Here is a 22,175-nt window from a genome sequence, read left to right as displayed (position 1 = left end):
TGACTTGGCAGTCTGGACAATCAAATGCATAGACGTACAAATAGAAGATTCTCAAAAATATATATATTTTGGACATATTTTTCGAGAATGGACTGTCTTAGTTTCTGTATAGCTCCCCCTAATTCTAAGTTAACTCCTCTAGCTTCTCCTTACCCCATTTCCCCTCTACTTTCCCTTCTCTTTGGACTAGATTCACTAACCCTCCGATCCGTTTGCGATTGGAGACAGGCTGACCGATTCGCCAACCATCTGCATGCAAATGGGCGCTAGGCCATGCACTGGTACATCATGTGATTCACGGGGAAGGGTCTAAGGCCCTGATTGGCTGAGGCGCCTCGAGCTCCTCCCTTGGGAGGGGACTGGGGCACCTCAGCCAATCAGGGACTTCCTTAGGGAGGAGTCTATGGCCAATCAGGGACTTTCTTAGACTCCTCCCTAAGGAAGTCCCTGATTGGCTGAGGTGCCCCAGGCCCCTCCTAAGGGAGGAGCCCAAGGTGCCTCAGCCAATCAGGGCCTTAGGCCCCTCCCCGTGCATCACATAATGCACCAGGATGTGCTCTAAGGCCCATATTTCGTAGTGACCCCGGAGAGCAGCAGGAACAGGAGGGCTTTGCGTTTCCTCCTGCTCCCGAAGATGGTGCTATCACGGAGGGAGGCCTAAGGAGCAGGAGGGTCCGGGCACCCCTCCTGCTCCCAAGTATTTTAAAGGTACGGGGAGGGATGGGGGCAGGTGCAGGCAGGCCAGCCCAACCAGAGGTGGGCCGGTCGGGAGAGGCCTACGGAGCAGGAGGGACTGAGCACCCCTCCTGCTCCCAACTTTTTGGTGCCGGGGGTGGGCTGTGCCAGTGGGGGGGAGGGCAAGTGCCATGTCTGTCGACTGGGGAGGGGGTTGAGTGCCGTGCTGCATGCAGCATTTTTTTTTTTTTAAAGCTGATGGCAGGAGGGAGTTGGCATATCTCCTGCTTTTTTCTTCCAGGGAGGGGGAGCAGGTTTGTGTGTGTGGGGCACATTTTTTTGACAGGCCTGCCTATCTTTTATTCATTTTTTTTAATGGGGCAGATATTTTGAGTGTTTAACACATGCAAAATATCTGTGCCATGGAAAAAAAAATAATAAAAAAGACAGGCAGGCCTGTCAAAAAACCTGCAGACCTGTTGGTAACTCAGTTACCGACAGGTCTGCAGCAGTCAGGTTTACCAATAGTAAAACCCGATTCACAATAGCCAAACAATTGTTAGTGAATCAATCGCTTGGCTATTTTGCATGGGGTTTTACTAATTTGTATGGGAGGATTGGGCGTTAGTGAATGGGGTTGGAGGGAAATTTGGTCGCAAAGAGCTTGCAAACCGATCGGTACATGATCGGTTTGCTTAGTGAATCTAGCCCTTTGATCTGTCGCCTTGAGCCTGTATAGGTATGTGCGACTCACAAATGGAAGATTAGATTAGACTTTAGGCGATACCAACTGCGACTAGCGCATTAGGCCCAAAAAGGACTTAGATGTCTTAGATTATGCCCCTCCATGTTTCTAAGTTGACATAGTTTACAAAAAGAGGGTCTTAACTACAGCATTAATCTGAGGTTTCAGAAATAAGGAGATGTCCAAATATATGTCACGTATCTTGGAAACATTATCCACTTTCAATGTTATACCATCTGTTTGAAAGACAGAAATCTTTAGGAATAGAATTCTCATTAGATTTTAGCTAAAGAAGTTTTGTTTTCTGTTAATGTATCAAGCCAATATAAAAACATTCATTCTAAGAAAAAAACAAAATCGAACAATTAACCAAGACGACACAAGTCGCATAAGGAAAGGTATGTTAATAACACAACAGTCAACAACCAGTAAACCAGAAGATGAATATTAGTGGCTAACAGGCTAAATGCTATTTAACCAGTCAAGAGTAACACGTGTCACAAAGGGGAGTGGCTACTGACCCGGATAAGATAGTTGCTCTTATGACTTGTCCATGGCCAACAAATTTGAAAGAGCTGCGGTCTTTTTTTTTTTTTTTTTTTTTGGGGGGGGGGAGTTGTGGATAATATAGGAGGTTTGTGAGAGATTATTCAAAGATTGTGAACCTTTGTTAGGACTGATACATGGGTATCTACCCACAAATCAGAAAACAAGTGACAAAGGGAAGTATTATAAAGTGTCTGAATATTTTGGTGCCCAATGGACTTCTGAGTGTGAGAAAGCATTTTGGGGCATCATAGACTGTGTAATGCTCCTGTGCTTGCAAGCTCTATGAATTGCCTACAGATGCTTGTCTGGAAGGTTTGGGAGCAGTGTTGTATCAGACACATACTGATGGATTAAAGCCAGTGGCATTGTAATATGCTAGACTCATAAGCACCAAACGAGCACTAGTGTGCACAATTAAAAATGATATTAAATGATATGCCCTGCCAAATGAATGTATAACCCTAAAAAATGCTATATGTGGCTCATCAGATTTCCCTTACCTAAAATTCTTATCCCCCCTTTTACTAAGCTGTGGTAGAGGTTTCTACCACGGCCTAGAGCACTAAATGCTCCAATGATGTTCCAGAGCTCACAGAAATCCTATGAGCATTGGAGTATTTAGGGGGAAATTCTGTATAGGACGCTGATTTCTGCAGCCGCCTAAGAAGTGGCTGAGAATCGCACATCGGCATCCTATACAGAATCGCGTCTGCTCTAAGAGACAGGCACCCAACGCCACCTAACCAGTTCAATTCTCTAACTGGCACTCATGTCACAGGCACCAGTTAGAGAATCACACCTGACCACTTCCCATCAGCTGATCACAGCAAGGGAATCCCCCTGCCGTGATAAGCAGAGCGGCAGTGGCAGGGAACCCCTGACCCCCCCATGAACTTGGCCGGAAGGAGGGATGCCCAAACCCTCCCGCCGCTACCCCCCCTTGAAGTCCCCCCATCCGTGATAGGCAGGAGGGATGCCCACTCCTTCATGCCAGCAACCCTCCCTCCCCCAAGAAAAACATGATGCCATCCCCAGACCTAAACCTCCTATCCCGGCACCCTCGCAGACCCAAACCCCCCACCCCGGCACTCCAACCCGACACCCCCATAATACCTTCTGTAGTTTGGCCAGCTAGAGGGATACCTACTTCCTCCATCTCTTCACAAAGGTGCACCGGGGAGGGACCTAAGGCTCTGTTTGGCCCAGGTACCCAAGTCCTTTCCCAGAGGAGGAGTCTTAGGCACTTGGGCCAACTGGAGTCTTAAGCCTCCTTTCCAGAGCATTTAGGGATGCACTGGAAGTGGCCTACCACTGCCTACAATCAGGACGCCGTTTATAGAATTTGCTCCTTAGCATCCTGGGCCACAGTAGAAACCTCTACCGTGGCTTAATAAGAGGGCCTTATTGACTTGCAACAGTTTAAAATTAATTACATCAAATTTGAACAGTATCAATGGTATGAAGAAATTTATTAGAAATGTGGTAATCTGAGATTACAAATGTATTTACCAGGCAACTTCTTTCTGAACCTTTTGGGGTTCCAGTTCAATCAGAATTAGCCCTTACTGGGACTGAGGTGCCATAATCAGTCTTCATACAGAGCTAGCCAGGAGTTTCTGCATTTGTTACCCTTTTTTTTCAAGTCCTACTACCACTGTAAATATCCTCAACTAGGGAACACATGCCACATCTCTTTGAAAGCTAATTCATGTGCATCCCAAGCCTGGCCAGTAGGTGCCTTTGTTTTATAACAAAAGGGGTTCCCATCCTGCCAGGATCTATTATAACTGCCGTTTAACTTGTAGTGTCTTAAGAAAATTAAAAAACCAGACACAAGGGTAGTGCTTAACTCATGATCCATTACCACTATTGTTTGTTTATAAATACATATTACAAGGTTTACTGTGTACTGATTAGTTAACAAAATGGATCACAGTGGTTTACAATCAAATTAAACATTTTTCATAAAATAGAAAGGAAAGCCAAAATTCTGAAAGGAAAAAATTAAATCACTCCAGAGGTCTCCAGGGTCCGCCATTTGGTCCTTGTGACCTGCTTTGAAGAACATTGCATTAGGGAAATCCTAAGTACAGTAACCTCTCTGAATCTGTGGTTTCAGTACCCATGGATTTTGTTATTTGCAATTTTTTTTTTAAACAAAACTTTGTATCGGACATTCCCCTGACCTTACCTGGTGGTCTAGTGGTGACGCGGGGCAGGATCAATCATCCTACGCTCCTGCGCCTTGCAGAGCTGTCATCAAAATGGCTGCCTGGAGTTCCCGTTGTAGTCTCGAGCCTACAACGGGAACTTACGGCAGCCATTTTGATGACAGCTCTGCATGGAGCAGGAGTGTAGGACGATCGATCCTGACCCTCGTCGCCGCTAGACTATCAGATAAGGTCTGGGTAAGGTCCGGGACACAGGAGGGAGATGGGGTTGGGTCAGAGCCGGCCCTAAAAATTATCTGTGATTTTTCAATATTAGTGGGCAGGCTCTGCCCCTAACCCCCATGAATATTGAGGGTCTGCTGTACATGCTGGAAGAATCAGTGATGGAAGAATTCTTTCTTACATCACTAACCCTGTTAACCTCTAGCAGGCCCAAATTTAGACCTACATCTTTGCATTGCTGTGACCAGGAATGTGCAATATTCCTAGCTGTAGCAACAAAAACTTCAATGTACCAAAGGTTAGTGATTCACTCGGCAAATTTTGTAGTAGTAATGTGTGATATTTTCCCATGGGGTAATAACTACCCCTTGCCCCTTCAGGTGTTTATCTTCCATTTAATTAGTAGTTGAAAGTAGCAAGAAATCAGTCCAGTGATTTTCAAAGTGATTTAAGTGCTAAGGAGACACTCCGGCCTGCTTAAATCACTCATGGCCTGCTTAAATCACAACCATTGAGCAACACTTAGCTAGGCAATATCGGTGAATATCATTTGATCACTCTGATCAAGCCCCCCAAAATGGGCAGGTCAGGTGTGATACATGAGGAAGTATTGGGGAGGAGCCAGCAGTTATGCCGGTGCTGGTAATATTCAGTGCCAGGACACACATAGCTAACCCGGCCAAGTTAAGGTAGCTCAAATGCTGTCCTAATTTGTCCAGGGTAGCTATTTGGATCTTCACACTGAATATTGACTGAGACCGACGTAACTTTTGTTTTAATTGCCCCTCCCCCAAAGCAGCCCCCTCCTTCCAGGCACCCTCCCCTCCCCCCAGCTTGCCATCTTTCAGAGCAACCCCCCAACATTCCCCCAACCTCCAACCCCTTCGCAATCTAAGTAGGCACCTGCTTTGGCCTTTCGTAGCTCCTTGGTGGTCCAGTGGGGTCGATGGAGGCAGAAGCGAGGCCCACTCACTCGTGACTCTTGAAGCTACATCCAGAAAATGTCTGCCATGACCTCTGTGGTAGCCTTTCAGTACTACTTTGAATATTGGAGTCTAATTTAGCCAGCCAAGGTTGGCATTTAAAAAACACTCACCATCGCTGGCTGAGTTATCGGCTGGAGTGTTTATTCTTTTGTACAGGTGCCATTGTTAGCTTCCAAACAGTGCAAGGGGAAATAGTGTTTTCCCATTGCGTATTCCATAAACTTATTTTCAAAAGGTAAAGGGGAAACTCACAAGCTCAGGGTTCTAAGGTAGCTGCTCTAACTACTAGGCTACGCCTCCAACATCTATTCAACTTTTCTTGAAACTGGGGTGTTTCATCAATGTTTAGTCATCAAACCTGAAAATCTGAAGCCCTAATTATTGACAATGACTAACAGCTTTATAAAGATTGCTGACAGGAACACATGGCTCATACTCCTTACCTGATCCAGAGCAGAAACTCCAACAAGTAATATCCTATAGCGTAGTCCCAGAGCCAGTTTGCATTGGAGGAAGGTGGCTATAGTGTAGAAAATATATACAATAATAGTTAGAATCTAACAATAATTAAAAACAATGTCATATGCTGTTGCAGCTTACCCTAGTCAATAGGGCAGAGGTTAAAAAAAATTGTGATTTATTTTTGCAATTTTCAGAATGTTTCTTGATTTTAAAGCTTTTCACTTGGTTTTTACACACTTGGGGTGCTTTTACTAAGATGCATTAAACGGATTTAGCTCATGCTAATAAATTAATGTGCATTAAGGCCCAGATTCTATAAACAACACTTAGATTGGTGTGCCTAGCCAATCTAGATGATAACTTAATTTACTTAATTGGCGCATTTAATTTAAAGTGGCATTTAAAAAATTAATTAGCTGGTTGGCATCTATACCGAAGAGTGGTTAGGGGCAGATTTAGGGCATGATTTGGCTTAGGTGCATTCATTTAGGCCAAGAAAGCCCTGGCTTAAATGGCAGTGATCCTAAGGATTCAATGCTTACCGGCACCTAAGGACGCCTAGGTGCGATTATATAAACAGTGTCTAGTGGATAATTGACAATCATGCTCAATTGTGCCTAGAAATTAGGCCCTGATTCTATAAATGGTGCCTAAGTGCCATGTAGCCCACCGGTAAATAATGGGCTACAAAGCATTTAGAGGGTGCTAATCGTTAGCGCCTGCTAAATCCGTTAGTGCACCTTAGAGAAAGGACCCCTTGGTTTAGTGAGAGTTATGTATTAGATTTTATTCAAATTAATTGGTCATATGTAGGTTAATTCTCACTAAATTGTTTTTCATATACTAGCTGAGTTTTATTTATTTATTTAAAAAATTTCGATACCGCTTTACAGTAAAACATACATACACAAATAGCACCTTTGAATCAGTTATATAGACTTTACATTATCAATATCTTTACTACAGACTTCATCAGATTTCTAAAAATTCAACCCAATTAATAACAAGCCTGTTCAAAAATGTGTGTCTTTAACATCTTAAAATTCATTGTATTGCCACACAACCGTACAACTCCTGACGTGGGCCGTCAAGGTAAATGCTTCAACGCTCAAAGGAGTTCTATGAGTGTCAGAGCATTTGCTTTGCCCGCCCACATGAAAAACCTCTAGCACCGTTTTCTAAAAGGAGCTATAAATTATTTGAGGTGCACTAATTAACCAAATGAGCACTAATGATAGCATAATTCTTGGCTTGCATATGTGAAACATTTTTAGAATTTTACTAAAAACTAAATAAAGCATTAGCTATGTTTAACTGATCTGTATACAACAGAGGACTTAAAATCATGAAAATGTCACATCCCAGCCCTAATCAGTTACGTATGCTTATATTTTAAGATTCCCAGAAATGACCAAATATTTTTATCAAAAGAAAGGAAAAAATGTATCAGATTTTCTGATGCAACATTTTAGCAATCAATGAATCAATCAATCACATTGGGTATTTTTTCCCCTAAAAATAAATACTCAAGGATTAGGGCCCAAATATACCCCTTATTCACTCAAAAACAAGCCCCACACGGACAAACGATACACACACCCAGCAACACTACAAGGCCTTACTTACAACCCACAACATTCACACTCCCCAAAGAGAAAGGGAAAAAGGAAAAAGAAAAGAAGTGGAGAAAAAAGGCCTCAGTTCCGCTTCATCTGGCCAAAAAAACTCCACTCCTACAAAAGCTGTTTATGTGTAAATGCTGAAAAATAGTCCAAGAAAACAAGGCAACTAAAGTAGCCTGCCAGGTGGTATCAAATAGCACGCCTAATACAGGACTGCCTGGCCTGGATTTGGAGGCCATTAGCAGCTAAGTTATTTTTTTCTTGCTTTTGCTGTGAATGTTATGAGCTGGACTATACTGCCTTTTGTTACATTCACCCACTGACTTTCATCTGTATTAGGTGTGCTGTTTGATACCACCTGGTAGGCTACTTTAGTTGCCTTGTTTTCTTGGACTATTTTTCAGCATTTACACATAAACAGCTTTTGTAGGAGTGGAGTTTTTTTGGCCAGATGAAGCTGAACTGAGGCCTTTTTTCTCCACTTCTTTTCTTTTTCCTTTTTCCCTTTCTCTTTGGGGAGTGTGAATGTTGTGGGTTGTAAGTAAGGCCTTGTAGTGTTGCTGGGTGTGTGTATCGTTTGTCCGTGTGGGGCTTGTTTTTGAGTGAATAAGGGGTATTTATCCCCCCCCCCCATCATTGGCTTCATGAAGGAAAGAGCAGAATTTTACTCGGCTGTGTACCACCTGAAAGCGTACAAATTAGAGTGTGAAAAGTGCAGAACCTGTGCGGTAACTTTTGGGTATGTTCCCAGAATGCTTCCATACAGTTATTACTTAGACAAACTCTTTACTTCATGGTAATTGTACAAATGGTTTGTGTGGATGTACTTACCGCCTCCTACTTAGGGAAGTGGTAAATGCAGCTGAGCTAGCTGTGCCGATGACAGCAAGGTGCTCTTCAACATATTTATAAACGACCTGGAAATTGGTACGACGAGCGAGGAGATTAAATTTGCAGACGATACGAAGTTATTCAGAATAGTGAAGACGCAGAAGGATTACAAAGACCTGCAACGTGACAAACACGCTTGAGAAATGGGCCGCAACATGGCAAATGAGGTTTAACGTGGATAAGTGTAAGGTGATGCATGTCGGTAACAAAAATCTTATATACGAATACAGGATGTCTGGTGCAGTACTTGGAGAGACTCCCCAGGAAAGAGACTTGGGAGTACTGGTCGACAAGTCGATGAAGCCATCCGCACAATGTGTGGTGGCGGCGAAAAGGGCGAACAGGATGCTAGGAATGATTAAGAAGGGGATCATGAACAGATCAGAGAAGGTTATCATGTTGCTGTACTGGGCCATGGTACGTCCCCACCTGGAATACTGCGTCCAGCACTGGTCGCCATACTTGAGGAAGGACACAGTACTACTCGAAAGGGTCCAGAGAAGAGCGACTAAAATGGTTAAGGGGCTGGAGGAGTTGTCGTACAGTGAGAGATTAGAGAAACTGGGCCTCTTCTCCCTTGAAAAGAAGAGATTAAGAGGGGACATGATTGAAACATTCAAGATAATGAAGGGAATAGACTTGGTAGATAAAGACAGGTTGTTCACCCTCTCCAAGGTAGGGAGAATGAGAGAGCACTGTCTAAAGTTATAAGGGGATAGATTCCGTACAAACGTAAGAAAGTTCTTTTTTGCCCAGAGAGTGGTGGAAAACTGGAACGCTCTTCCAGAGCCTGTTATAGGGGAAAACACCCTTCAGGGATTCAAGACGAAGTTAGACAAGTTCCTGCTGAACCAGAACGTATGCAGGTAAGGCTAGACTCAGGGCTCCGATCTTTGACCTAAGGGCCGCCGTGGGAGCGGGTTGCTAGGCATGTTGGACCACTGGTCTGACCCAGCAGCTGTGCAATTCTTATGTTCTAAATGGCCATGTACTAACTGAAATGCACAGTTCATACCCATTCACCGTTTGTTTCTTACCTTAGAATATGCTATGCAGTTAAATTAGTACGCACACTTTCTTGCCAGCATACTAACAGTTACTGTCTCTGCTGCTCTATGCCCAGTTTATGTAAAAGTGGCCCTGAACACAAGGCCCACTCTTGCCCAGTGACTTTCCTCCCTCCCTTCTCCTAGTACAGCTGCTTCCCAGGGATAAAAAGCAGCATAACGTTACAGAATGACTGTCAGTTTGTGCCACAGATAGTTGTGCCAGTGCCATCCTGATGTCGCTTCCTGCTTCTGAGGAATGGGACTGGCAGAGTTAACAGTGGCATGGAGCTAAAGTAGCTCTGCACCCTTTTTTTTTTTTTTTTAAATGCCAATGAAGCAAGGTAAGCTACACCGCTGGCTTGGGGGTGGGGGCGGGGTGCTGAAAGATGAGGGTTTTGCTGAATTGTGAAAGACAGAGCACTGCTGGACCGGAGTGGGGAGGGTGTCCATCCACAAACATTTTCCCCGGGCTCAATTGGTGGTTGTCGTGGTCCCCGTTGCTGCGCGTAAATTTATGCACTCATTAGTGCACTTTATTAAAAGTGCCCCTTAGTTGATTTACACTTGTTCTTATTTGATCGTATCCACAATAAAGATACAAAACTATAACTATACACTAACCTGCATTAAAACTTGTGTATATCTTATTTTTTGTAAACCGCATAGAACTTCACGGTCCTCCGGTATATAAGCCGAATGTTATGTTATGAACCTGGGTTATCCCACCGACGTTAACAAGGGCGTTAATGTGGGACTTCGCTCTAGTGTTAATAAATCCTTCAAATAATGGCACTGATTCTGCGGAAAGGTTGTGTTACTCGGTGATCAAATTACAGTATGGTTTTCTGCAACTGGATGGTGCGGAAATGATACCTTGTCAGTTTGATCGTGATAGAGGACACACACATTTTCAGTATGAGGAAACCAGAGGAAGCGGAAATATTCGGAACCTTGTAAGTGTTCATCAAGGTTGTCAAGAACCTGTGAAAAGAGGAGATAACAAGACATTAAACAGGTTCAATACAGATTTGCAAAAGTGAGGCACTAGCTAAGACAAAGCACAGGCAAAATTCAAATTTAATGAGAACATACGATGGCACAGTGGCATAGTAAGGGTGAGTGGTGCCCGGGGCGGTGGAGCCCTTCCTCTGCCGCGCGCATGTCCCCGTCCCTTTCTTAACGTCTCCAGCGTGAGCAGCATGTCCACGTTGGTGTCGGCTCGCCCTTTGACGTCACTTCCTAGATGCGGTTCCCGGAAGTGATGTCAGAGTGCCGATGCTGACACAGGGAAGTAAAAAAAAGGTACAGGGGAAGGCAAGGGGCGCACAGAAAGGAGAGGAGCAGTGGGAAGGGGCGGAGAGGAGGAGGAGTGCCATGCCCTTAGCAAGATGGCACCTGGGGCGGGCTGCCGCCCTCCCCTTACTACGCCACTGAGATGACATTAGTTTTCTGGCATTTTTTTAAACAAGAGATCAGCTGAGCATTAGATGTTTTGGCGAGTTTATGTCTTATCCTGCACCAGTGCCACTGTGCTACCTGGATTGTTTTGGCTTCAGGAAAGGTGCGCCTGCATCTAGCCATGCAGTGTGATGATACCAGCCCCCCAGTGTGCCAAAGGGGCTTGCCCTGTGCCTTGGCATGCTGACTTGTACATAATTTGGTTTGTGGGTTGTTTTTATTTTCTGTGTCAAGCTTTGATGGATATTATAAATACCAAGAATTTTATTCCTGTGATGAGTGGCAGAGCGTGCTAGGTACTGTCTTGTCCCCTTGAAACTTTTAATTGTAATAATCATTTGTAGAATCTCACTTTAATACCTCTGTTCATGAAGCTCTCCATATTTATTTGATTAATGCTTGATCAGTCTGATTTAAATATAAGATTATATATGACCTGCTTATTACAGGTGCCCTGATATTTTTTTTTTTTTTTTGTAATGTAATGTAATTTATTTCTTATATACCGCTAAACTCCGTTAGGATTCTAAGCGGTTTACAGAAAAATAGACAATAGGGTGCATTAAAATTATAAGTAAAATAGGTACTTAGAAATTCCCTTACTGTCCCGAAGGCTCAAAATCTAACTAAAGTACCTGGAAAAATGACAATTAGTAGAGTAATGAAGAAATAAAATAGAGAATAGATGAGAAAAAAATAAGAAAATAAACATTCTAATAAGATTACAATGATCATTCTAAAGGACTTTGAAAGGTTGAAAAAAGAGGGGAGATAAGAATAGATGCAGAGGGAGAATCGTTGAAGCAATAGAATTCTGGGGAAATTTAAATGAAATTTGAATGATAAAATAAAACAAAATAAGTGGTAAAACAATAAGTGAGATTAAAAAATATATCATAAACTAAAAAGAATTGAAAATAAAATCAAAACAGTCAAAACTGAAGTCCAGCTTGAACGGGCCTCCGAGCCAACCGTTGGTCCGATGGCCGGACTGCAGCCCTTTTGAATTATGGAATGCTGGATCCTTGAAAGTAATGTGTGGATCTTAAATCAGTTATGCCCTCCTGGTTACAATTATAATTTTTCCCCTAGTGATGGCTTACTCTCAAATTCAGGTCAATGATACACCATGATGTGAAACTTGTTACTTTCATTCTTGATATGAGATATCTATTTAATCTATTGCCCTCTTTAATCTATGATTGCTGAGCCAATGATGTTGGTTAAATTAATTGGGTCTTTCCATGCTGAGATTTCTAATTATCTCCCCCTTTTACTAAGCCATAGTAGAGGGTTCTATCGCGGCCTGGAATGCTAAATGCTTCAACACTGCTGCACTCTAGGACGCGGTAGAAACCTCTACCATGGCTTAATAAAATGGGGAGATAATTAGGAATCTCAACATGGAAAGACAAAATTTGGCATCATTTTTTTTTTAAAGTTTATCAGAGGGAAAGGTGTTTTTCTCTTCTACTCACCCTGAGAATGTCAAAAGTAAGTGGAGAAAGAGGTAGGATTTTAGTTACTGTGTGGCTGTTGGAACGGTATGTCCCTTGAGAATTTCAGTCTAAGAATGATTGACTGTTGTGTCTTTAAATGTGGCAGATTTTGGTTCAAACAGCCCTTGGCATCATTGCGGGGGTTCTAGGTTGTTACCGTCTAGTCTGGTGACTGGTGTGATAATGACTGCTAATGTTAAGGTTGGTTGAGCAATAACATAGGGTAACTCTTTTCTGATGTTGACGTTATGCTATCTTGTTAACCTGTTTGCTCCATAACTGCTACTATGGAATCTAGTTTTTTTGATAGGGAGGGATGAACTGTGAATGACCCATGTTTAAAAAAAAAAAAAAGGCATTATGATATTCTGTAGTTTATTCTTTATTTCTTTGTTTTAGGTATGTTTTTTTTGTGGGGTTTTTTTAAATTCACTATTGCACACTAAGCTGAGGATTTCCACATATTTCTTGGATGGTTGACTCCTAATGTGGAACCTAACATTATCCTACTATAGTCTGACTTATTTTTTCCCTACGCACATCACTTTGCACTTCTCCACATTAAATTTTGGGATTTGCATTTCTCAGTAAGGGTAATGCCTTTCTGTGGTTAATGTGCATTCAGTTTATTACCTTAAAACACAGTGCAAAAATTAATGTAAACACATAATTATCTATGAATTAATGCACATTACTAAGTTCTAATTCATGTTAAAATATTTTAATTAAAAAAGACATTTGAAACAAACTAAAGGGTCCTTTTATTAAACTTCAGCAACAAAAAGGCCCAAATATATGCTTGCACACTTTGTTTACTGCAGCAGCAAATATGACCTTTTTCCATTTTTTGTATTAACGGTCATATGCTACATTGTCATTAACAAGTGATCATTTAAAAAAATTTAAATGTGTGTACTTTTTAGGTGGTAAGGGATAGATATTGTAATTACAGAATCATGTCTAACTAAAACTTAGGTACCTATTAAGCGCCTATAAGGTGACGGGTCTTAAGTGCACGAGACAGACGCGCGCCGACAAACGAGCGCCGACAATTCAGCGCAGGACTTCATCACGCCGAAGAAAAACTTTCTTTTAAAGGGCTCCGACGGGGGGTGTGGGGGGGAATCCTCCCACTCTACTTAATAGGGATAGTACTGGCGTTGTGGGGGGTGGAGGGTATAACCCCCCCATTATACTGAAAACTTAACTTTTTCCCTAAAAAATAGAGAAAAAGTTAAGTTTACAGTATAATGTGGGGTTATAAACCCCCAAACCCTCCCCCTAGTTGGTGGATGCCTGGAATGCGCTCCTGAGAGAGGTGGTGGAGAGTAAAACTGTGACTGAGTTCAAAGAAGCGTGGGATGAACACAGAGGATCTAAAATCAGAAAATAATATTAAATATTGAACTAACGTCAGTACTGGGCAGACTTGCACGGTCTGTGTCTGTGTATGGCCTTTTGGTGGGGGATGGGCTGGGGAGGGCTTCAGTGGCTGGGAGGATGTAGATGGGCTGGAATAGGTTTTAACGGAGATTTCGGCAGTTGGAACCCATGCACAATACTGGGTAGAGCTTTGGATTCATGCCCAGAAATAGCTAAGAAAAAAAATTGAAAAATTTAAATTGAATCAGGTTGGGCAGACTGGATGGACCATTCGGGTCTTTATCTGCTGTCATCTACTATGTTACTATGTTAATTTATATTTTTTTCAAATATGAGTTTATTAAAGCTCATAATTGAAGCCAATATACTAATTAACCCCCTCTTTTACTAACGCATAGCACGGGTTTTAGGAATTCTATGAGCATCGGACATTTACCGCCACTGTCAGCGCTAAAACCCGCGCTATGCGTTAATAAAAGACGGGATAAGTTAGGTGCCTAACAGGCACCTATTTATTTAGGCATCTTTTATAGAATTTCCCTCTAAGGGCTCATGCACTATTCCTGCATTAACCAGGTTAATGTGTAGTAATATAGGTGTGATAACTGTTTAGTGCAGAAATGCCCATTCTATGCTTATGCCCCTAGACAATTCTAAAAAAAATTACATTTTTATAGTGTGTGGATAACATGTACAATTTTGGTACTTGAAGCAGGAAGCCTGAGTGCATCCCACGGTACACCATTTTAAGGTGTGTTAAACATACTTTAATGCCTAATGCAGCTTAGTAAAAATGATCCTCAATGTCAAAACTTGGGTAGGCGGAGTCTAGACATGAACCGACTTCATTCTTGTCTACATTTCTATTAAATTTATCTGCTACTTGGATGTCCAGTTTTGCAAGATCCTTTGCAATTTCTATTCAAAGCTGTTAAATTGCAAATAGATTATGTGAAATTGTAAAGGATCTTGCGAAACTGGACATCTAAATGGCAGATGAAATCAATAGGGATGTGTACAGAAAAAAAAATTGGCAACTCAACTATTTATGTTCTCTTAGGCTTTCACGGCTGGCATCATGATTGTTGCAGCTTTCCGGGTCTTTGCCATATCTGAATAAGTGGAACCAATATTTCAGTCATGATGGCTGAACGTCAGTTCCACCTACTCAGATGTGGCAAGATCCAGAAACTGCAACAATCCAATATTTACATCTCTCTATTGAGAAAACTTACCATTTAGTTAAGGGCTATACCGAATATTCGTATTTGATTCAATTTAGCCCTGAATACATTACTGTATTTGAATTCAGCTGAATAGTGATTTAAATCAAGTATGAATAATCCAGGGCTCTGCTGTGCTAAATCCTACAGAAATAAACACTTGACGTCTGATTTCACATTACTTCTATTATTTGTTAAGTTAAAGTGCAATGCACATTGTTCATATTTTATTTATTTAAAAAAATTGTACACCACTTAAACCTAAGCGGTTCACATAGCACGTACACAGTCTATGTTACAATACAAAAAAAAAAATAACATTCGCCTAAACAATCTTCAAATAAGAATACAAAGCAGAATAATAATTTTCATTATTCATATTTGGCTGAATAGTAAAAATAGCTGTTCGGTACAGCTCTAATTTAGTTGTACTCTGTTTCCTGTCTTTATAGCATTTGCCAATTCACAATAACAAATTATTTTCTATCCATCCCCCTTCTACCTCTCAAGAATGGGGAGGCCTCACTGGGGTCCCTGATATCTCCTCTTCCCCCCCCAACCATCCCACCCATAAATAGAGTCCGACACCAAGGCTAAATTCCGCTAAGGAAGTTTTATTATTATGGCTGCAGCATGGTTACAACACAATCCAAATCATTAACAAACGTACACAATCATTCTGACTATGAATAACAATGTTCACTAACAATAACCTGCCAATTAACAACTTATCCTAACTTTCTAACAACCCTCTGGGGTAGAGGCACACCATCCTACCAAGCGGGGGCCAAGTTGGGGTCCGTTCACCACTGCAAACGAGTAGGCACTCCGTTTAAGCGAATGCTCTACTCCCACTTGGCCCGAGCTGCCATCCCAGCGTCCCGGGCCCCGTTGGCTGCCCCCCCCCCCCCCCGATCACCGTTCAAGCAATTGGGGATAGTGATGGTCCACCTCTGCTTGTCCCTCCTTCTAAGAGGGATCTCTCAGCCATCGAGGAATAGGAGTCCTCACTTTAGAGCGGCACAATCCTATTCACCTACCAAATGCTCCTCCTCCCCCGCTTGTCTTGGTTCCCCCCCCCCTTTTATTGAGCACTTCATCTGCCATCTGCGATTGATCTTGCTAACCTACCAAAACTGGGGAGGGCGGATGTTCAGATCTCCCTGGTGCTCCGATTGAAAATGGCTGCGCCGGGAGAGTTCACTTAGTTAAAATCCCGCAGCTCTTCCCCTCTACCTCTTACTGGTCCCTGATCTTACGACCTGCTCTAGTCCCCCAGAGTCCCCCCCTTCCTCTTGTGGCGGCCCTTTGCTAATCGCCCCGGGTTCTCTCTCTGTAAAGTCTGTCTACTCTACTCTGTCATCCCTTCTCCCTCATCTCTTTTCCCCACTCAGAACAAAATAAAACAGTATCAGATGTTAACTCATTCATCTGAGGAATTTCGATTTCAAATATTACTTTAAACACCTTCCACTCATGAATAATTTTTCATCTTCTGTATCCTGCTGCTAAAAGGTATGTAAAGTACTATTCAGTAGCTTTGTGCATTTTAAAAATTCAGCAACTTGGAAAAAAAAAAGTATTAGGAAATTCAGCTTCTGATATAAAATGAAGCCTCAAGAAATCAGTACCCAAAAGCTGGGTTATCGCTACTTCACTGAACAACAAGGACAAGAGAAAGACAGAAAATATGTGCTTTCTATTAAATCTGATGCTTACTTCTAAATCTATTATTTTTCTCCATTCCTAAAAAGCTGACTTTTATTCAGAACATAGTGTCCAGAGTTCAACAGGGAAAACAACTAATACAGTAATTTTATCAAACTTTTCTGTGCATAAAATGCTGACTTACACTTGGAAAAGGCCTCTTACAAAATTAGATTATGCCTGAAGTAGGTGTGGTGGTACAAGCTGGTGTATACTTTCATAGTGGGAAAACTCAGGGCGGATTGTGATGGAGTGTTGGTGGAACTGCAATTTATGTTGATTTTATATAATATGGCTCAAATGTACACTTTCACCAGAAAGATACAAGAAATGTCATATAAGTGAACAGTGCTGCTGTAGTTTAAATAAAAGGAGTATCAAAAAAATGGAGGAAAAGCCTCAGACTGGAACCCTCCCACCACCACAATGGTGGTCCAAGGTGGTTGGGCGATCACCTCACTGGCAAAAAACCTCCATTTACTCTCCATTTACTCTGATCAGCAGACGCGGTTCAGCATCCCATTTAAAGTTTGATCGGATCGTTTTACACCCTGAGGCAGCAGACTTGTGAAACGCTGGCCACCGTCGGTGTGCTGATCAATTGAAGATAAGTTGAAAGTTTCTTCTATCATCTTTGCACAAACAGCCCTGCTTAAAGTTTTTATATTGGGGAGAGTAAATGGAGGTTTTTTGCCAGTGAGGTGATCGCCCAACCACCTTGGACCACCATTGTGGTGGTGGGAGGATTCCAGTCTGAGGCTTTTCCTCCATTTTTTTGATACTCCTTTTATTTAAACTACAGCAGCACTGTTCACTTATATGACATTTCTTGTATCTTTCTGGTGAAAGTGTACATTTGAGCTTTATTGAATTTTCACACATCCGAGTTGATCTTGCTACGATTTTATATAATATGGACATACATAATGAAAGCCCACAGGATCTCCCTGGCAGTCTGGAGGTGAGAGATGGGGGAGGGGTCTCAGGGCTTTAAAGGAAGGTTTGTTTCTGTGCTAAAAAGTATGGGGCTCATAATCAAAACTTAAATACGTCTATAAACCCACCCAAGTCAGCACTTGGTCGTTCCGATAATCGAAATGGCTGTTTGGATGTATCCAGGGACTTTTTAGGCCTCTGAATCCGGCTTTGTGCCCAGAGTTGAAAGGGGCATTTCTGGAGGAGTGGTTAGGGTGGAATGTTAACCGATCTAGACTTTGTTGTCCTGTAGGGATAATCGAATGTTTGACGAGACTTCCTAGGCGAAACTTATACATTGTGAGTTAGATGATGTAAAAGCAGGTATAAGTGCCAAAAAGGTATCGAAAGTGACCAGATAACCACTGCAGGGACAAAGTGAAGACCCCACACACACTCCCTCCACCCACCCCCCTGTATTCAATGACCCTGTCGCACCCCAATTTTACTGAGTACATGGCAAGCGCTCAATCATATTGACTCCTTATCAGACAAAAAACTGGCGGACTTAGTGTTTGCACCAATCTGGAATAACCCCAAACTCAAAATAGATAATACGGTGATCATGTGGAAAACTTGGCAACAGCACGGAATTTGGAACTTTACGCATCTATTAAATAACGACAAATGGATCACCTTCTCGGATATCTTAGCCAAATTTAATATTCCTCCTTCTCAATACTTTAAATGGATACAGCTACACCATAGTCTTACTGCGAGGTTTCCTTCCCCTGCTTCTCTTCACACCATCCCAGAATTACACTCTTTGGCCCTTTCCTATACTGCTTCCAAAGGCCAATCATCTAAATGGTATAAACATATTCAATTCAAATCTTACCAACCACTCCCTGTTTCCATAACTAAATGGGTTACGGTATTACAATCTCCGCTGACTGATCATTGGTGGATGGCACTGTGGTCTAGACTATTTAAATCTCTCCACTCTGCCTCTCATAGACAATCTCGTTAAGAACGCAAACAGGGACTCATATGTAAACACTAGTCAGTAAAGTAGTTTTGATATTGGATAAGAAACTGACTATAATAGTGATAATTACCAGTGAGGAGAAAGCAAATGGCTCCTAGAAAAATGCTCAGAGAAGTGAAACTCTGAAGAGGGGGTGAGAACCTCCTCTTGAGGAAAGAGTTTACCGTCCAGTCTTTGCATTAACTTATGAAACATCACTCTCTGACCACTGGTAAAAAATCTCAATAATTAGGTAGTACTTGCAAAGTCGACATAAAATGTTCAAAATTCTTATGCACAAAATCTCTCTCTCGTTGGAAAAGTGATACTGTACACTTATCTGTGGCAAACTCTTATGTTCTTAGGGCTTATGGTTGTTAGGGCTCTTGGGGATCTCAACGTGGCCCCGTTTCGAGATCTGCTTCAGGAGACCCAGAAACACTGTTCTACACACTTTTTAACCCTCTGTGCAATCGTAATGTCTTTCCAAGAGATGATCTGAAATACAACAAATCTTTATCAATACCACTCACAGCGCAGAAGAATGCTCAAACAAGCTGCGCTGTGGGGAACTTAGCAGCTTATTAGCAAAACAGGAGAAGGAAGGAAACACATACCGTTCACAAAATTCGGAGATTCCAAACGACGGAGACCGCTAATCACCTCACCAAATTTATACTACAGTGAGGAGGAGAGGGGGAAGGGTGACCTCCGTCGGAATGTAATGATGTCATAATGTCAAAAGACTGTTATCGCAAACGAACCACTGTCACTGTAAATAAAGACTATTGAAAAATGAAAAAAATGAAAAATGAAAAAATTGAAGTGAAGTAAAGTCTTTAAAAAGTTACAAGAAAGCAACCCACTCTCGTTATTTAACCCATGAGGGTGTAGCGTGTTTAATTCAAATATCTACTTTTGTTCTTTGCGCCAGAGTAATTTAGGTATATCACCCCCTCTGGTGGTGGCTACTGAATCCAGTACAGAAAATTTTAAATCAACTAAATTGTGCTGCTGTTGAATCCAATGTTGCACAAGGGGAGCTTCTTGTATGCCTGATTTAATTCTACTAATATGCTCGCCTATCCGGGTTTTGACAAGATCCAATAGAGGACATTCAGGATGTCATTTCACACTGTTTGGTTCAGGGGTTGGAAATGGGGGTAATAACTGAGAGGGAATATAGGTTTTTATCCTGTAAGTACCCCAAAACCCCAGTCATTTACTTTGTCCCGAAAATCCATAAATCCCTAGCCAACCCCCCGGGGAGACCAATAGTTTCAGGTATAGGGTCAGTATTGGAACCCTTGTCATCTATTTTGGATTCCTATCTCAAAGATCGGGTTCCCCTTGCACCCTCATATGTTTTGGACTCAGCAAGTATGATTAAGTTTTTGGCTACGTTTAACAACATCCCACACGGTGCCATACTTTTCACCTTGGATATCACCGCTTTATACACAAACATACCCCAACGTGAAGCAATTCTCAGATAGCTCCTATTGGACTTGTAAATCCTCAGAAGGATCCCTGTGACATATGATATTTGATTGTCCCCATTTACAGGTTTTCTGGTCCCCTATTTGGAATATGATCACCAAAAGTTTTCTTATTAATGACCCCTTCTCATTTGACGTGTTAATTCTGGGATCCTTGGCACTTTCTACACCTCTATCACTATATCATGATCGCCTTTTGACCCTCTTATTCTTTCTGGCTTTTCAATTAATCCTGCAAAATTGGAAAGACTTTACAAATCTCAGCTTCACTCATTGGTGGAATTCGGTCTGTATCCATATTAAATATGAACGTCATATGGCAGAACGATCTAATTCACTATCCACTTATAATAAAACATGGTCGATACTGATAGATTTTTGTGCTTAAGACTTTTGATTACATACTTATTAGACCTCTTATTTGACTAATTTCACTTGACTACTTGACTAATTCATTTCCATTTATCATTGTGTATTCTACTATGCTTAACTCTCATAATTTGACACTGACCCTTGCGCCAATTATAATTCCTGGTTTGCTTACATTACTTTGCATCTTCATAGTTATTCCCTCTCCACCTCAATTATGGTTTTGTATTCACCACACTACCAACTTATTTGCGCTAGTATTTACTTCTTACTGTAAAAAGATTGTATTGTATGATGCTCCTGTATGTTATGGCTGATATATTATCTTGTTGTAAATTGATATACTTGATGGATGTTCTCACTTCCACTTTTCAGACTTCCTTGGAAGTCTTGTCTATTGTTATTGCCCTGTTTATAAAATTAATTAAAATATTTTGAACAGAGAATAAAAAACGTACATACCTAACCACTATATTAATGGTAGAAAATGTAAGCCCCCCCAAAAAAAATATCCTATTGGAGTCTATTGGGGTTGTAGACAGGTGGGTATAGTGGTTTTGGGGAGATGTGGTGAGATGTTTTGGGGCACCATTTTTGGGAAGTTCAAAGCAGTGCTCTATAAGGTGCCCCTCTGCTCTGTTGCTATGTCTGGGTGGCCAGTCCATCATAATGCTGGCCCTTCCCACATCCAAAAAGTCTTGTTCTGGGCATTTGGGGACTTGGACAATTTTTAGTCGAGATTGTGGTATATAGATAGATGTAGTAACATAGTAGATGATGGCAGATAAAGACCTGAATGATCTATCCAGTCTGCCCAATCTGATTCAATTTAAATTTTTTAAATTTTTTCTTAGCTGTTTCTGGGCAAGAATCCAAAGCTCTACCCGGTACTGTGCTTGGGTTCCAACTGCCGAAATCTCCGTTAAAACCTACTCCAGCCCATCTACACCCTCCCAGCCATTGAAGCCCTCTCCAGCCCATCCTCCACCAAACGGCCATAGACAGACACAGACCGTGCAAGTCTGCCCAGAACTGGCCTTAGTTCAATTTTTAATATTATTTTCTGATTCTAGATCCTCTGTGTTCATCCCACACTTCTTTGAACTCAGTCCCAGTCTACCACCTCTCTCGGGAGCGCATTCCAGGGATCCACCACCCTCTCCTTAAAGTAGAATTTCCTAACATTGCCTTTGAATCTACCACCCCTCAACTTCAAATTATGTCCTCTGGTTTTACCATTTTCCTTTCTCTGGAAAAGATTTTGTTATACGTTAATACCCTTCAAGTATTTGAACATCTGAATCATATCTCCCCTGTCTCTCCTTTCCTCTAGGGTATACATATTCAGGGCTTACAGTCTCTCCTCATACGTCCTCTGGCCCAAGCCTCCTATCATTTTCATTGCCCTCCTCTGGACCGCTTCAAGTCTTCTTACGTCCTTCGCCAGATATGGTCTCCAAAGCTGAACACAATACTCCAAGTGGGGCCTTACCAATAACCTGTACAGGGGCATCAACACCTTCTTCCTTCTACTGACTACACCTCTCTTTATACAGCCCAGCATCTTTCTGGCAGCAGCCACTGTCTTGTCACACTGTTTTTTCGCCTTTAGATCTTCAGACACTATCACCCCAAGGTCCCTCTCCCCGTCTGTGCGTATCAGCTTCTCTTCTCCCAGCATATACGGTTCCTTCCAATTATTAATCCCCAATTGCATTACTCT

General features: G+C 41.9%; 1 protein-coding gene across 2 annotated transcripts in view; it reads right to left on the bottom strand.

Moving 5' to 3' along the window:
* Positions 1-22,175, bottom strand: part of LOC117357978 (L-gulonolactone oxidase-like) — a 186,530-nt gene that overhangs the window by 17,849 nt on the left and 146,506 nt on the right. For both annotated transcript variants that reach the window (XM_033939279.1, XM_033939281.1), the window contains exons 7-8: positions 10,246-10,353; positions 5,792-5,868 (exon numbers count right to left, since the gene is read on the bottom strand). In XM_033939279.1, coding sequence (XP_033795170.1) covers positions 5,792-5,868; positions 10,246-10,353 — 185 coding nt within the window. The remainder of the gene's footprint in view (positions 1-5,791; positions 5,869-10,245; positions 10,354-22,175) is intronic.

The sequence above is a fragment of the Geotrypetes seraphini genome, chromosome 3 (genome assembly GCF_902459505.1).
Source record: "Geotrypetes seraphini chromosome 3, aGeoSer1.1, whole genome shotgun sequence".
NCBI classification, from domain to species: Eukaryota; Metazoa; Chordata; class Amphibia; order Gymnophiona; family Dermophiidae; genus Geotrypetes; species Geotrypetes seraphini.
This window is presented reverse-complemented; position numbering and strand designations above follow the sequence as displayed.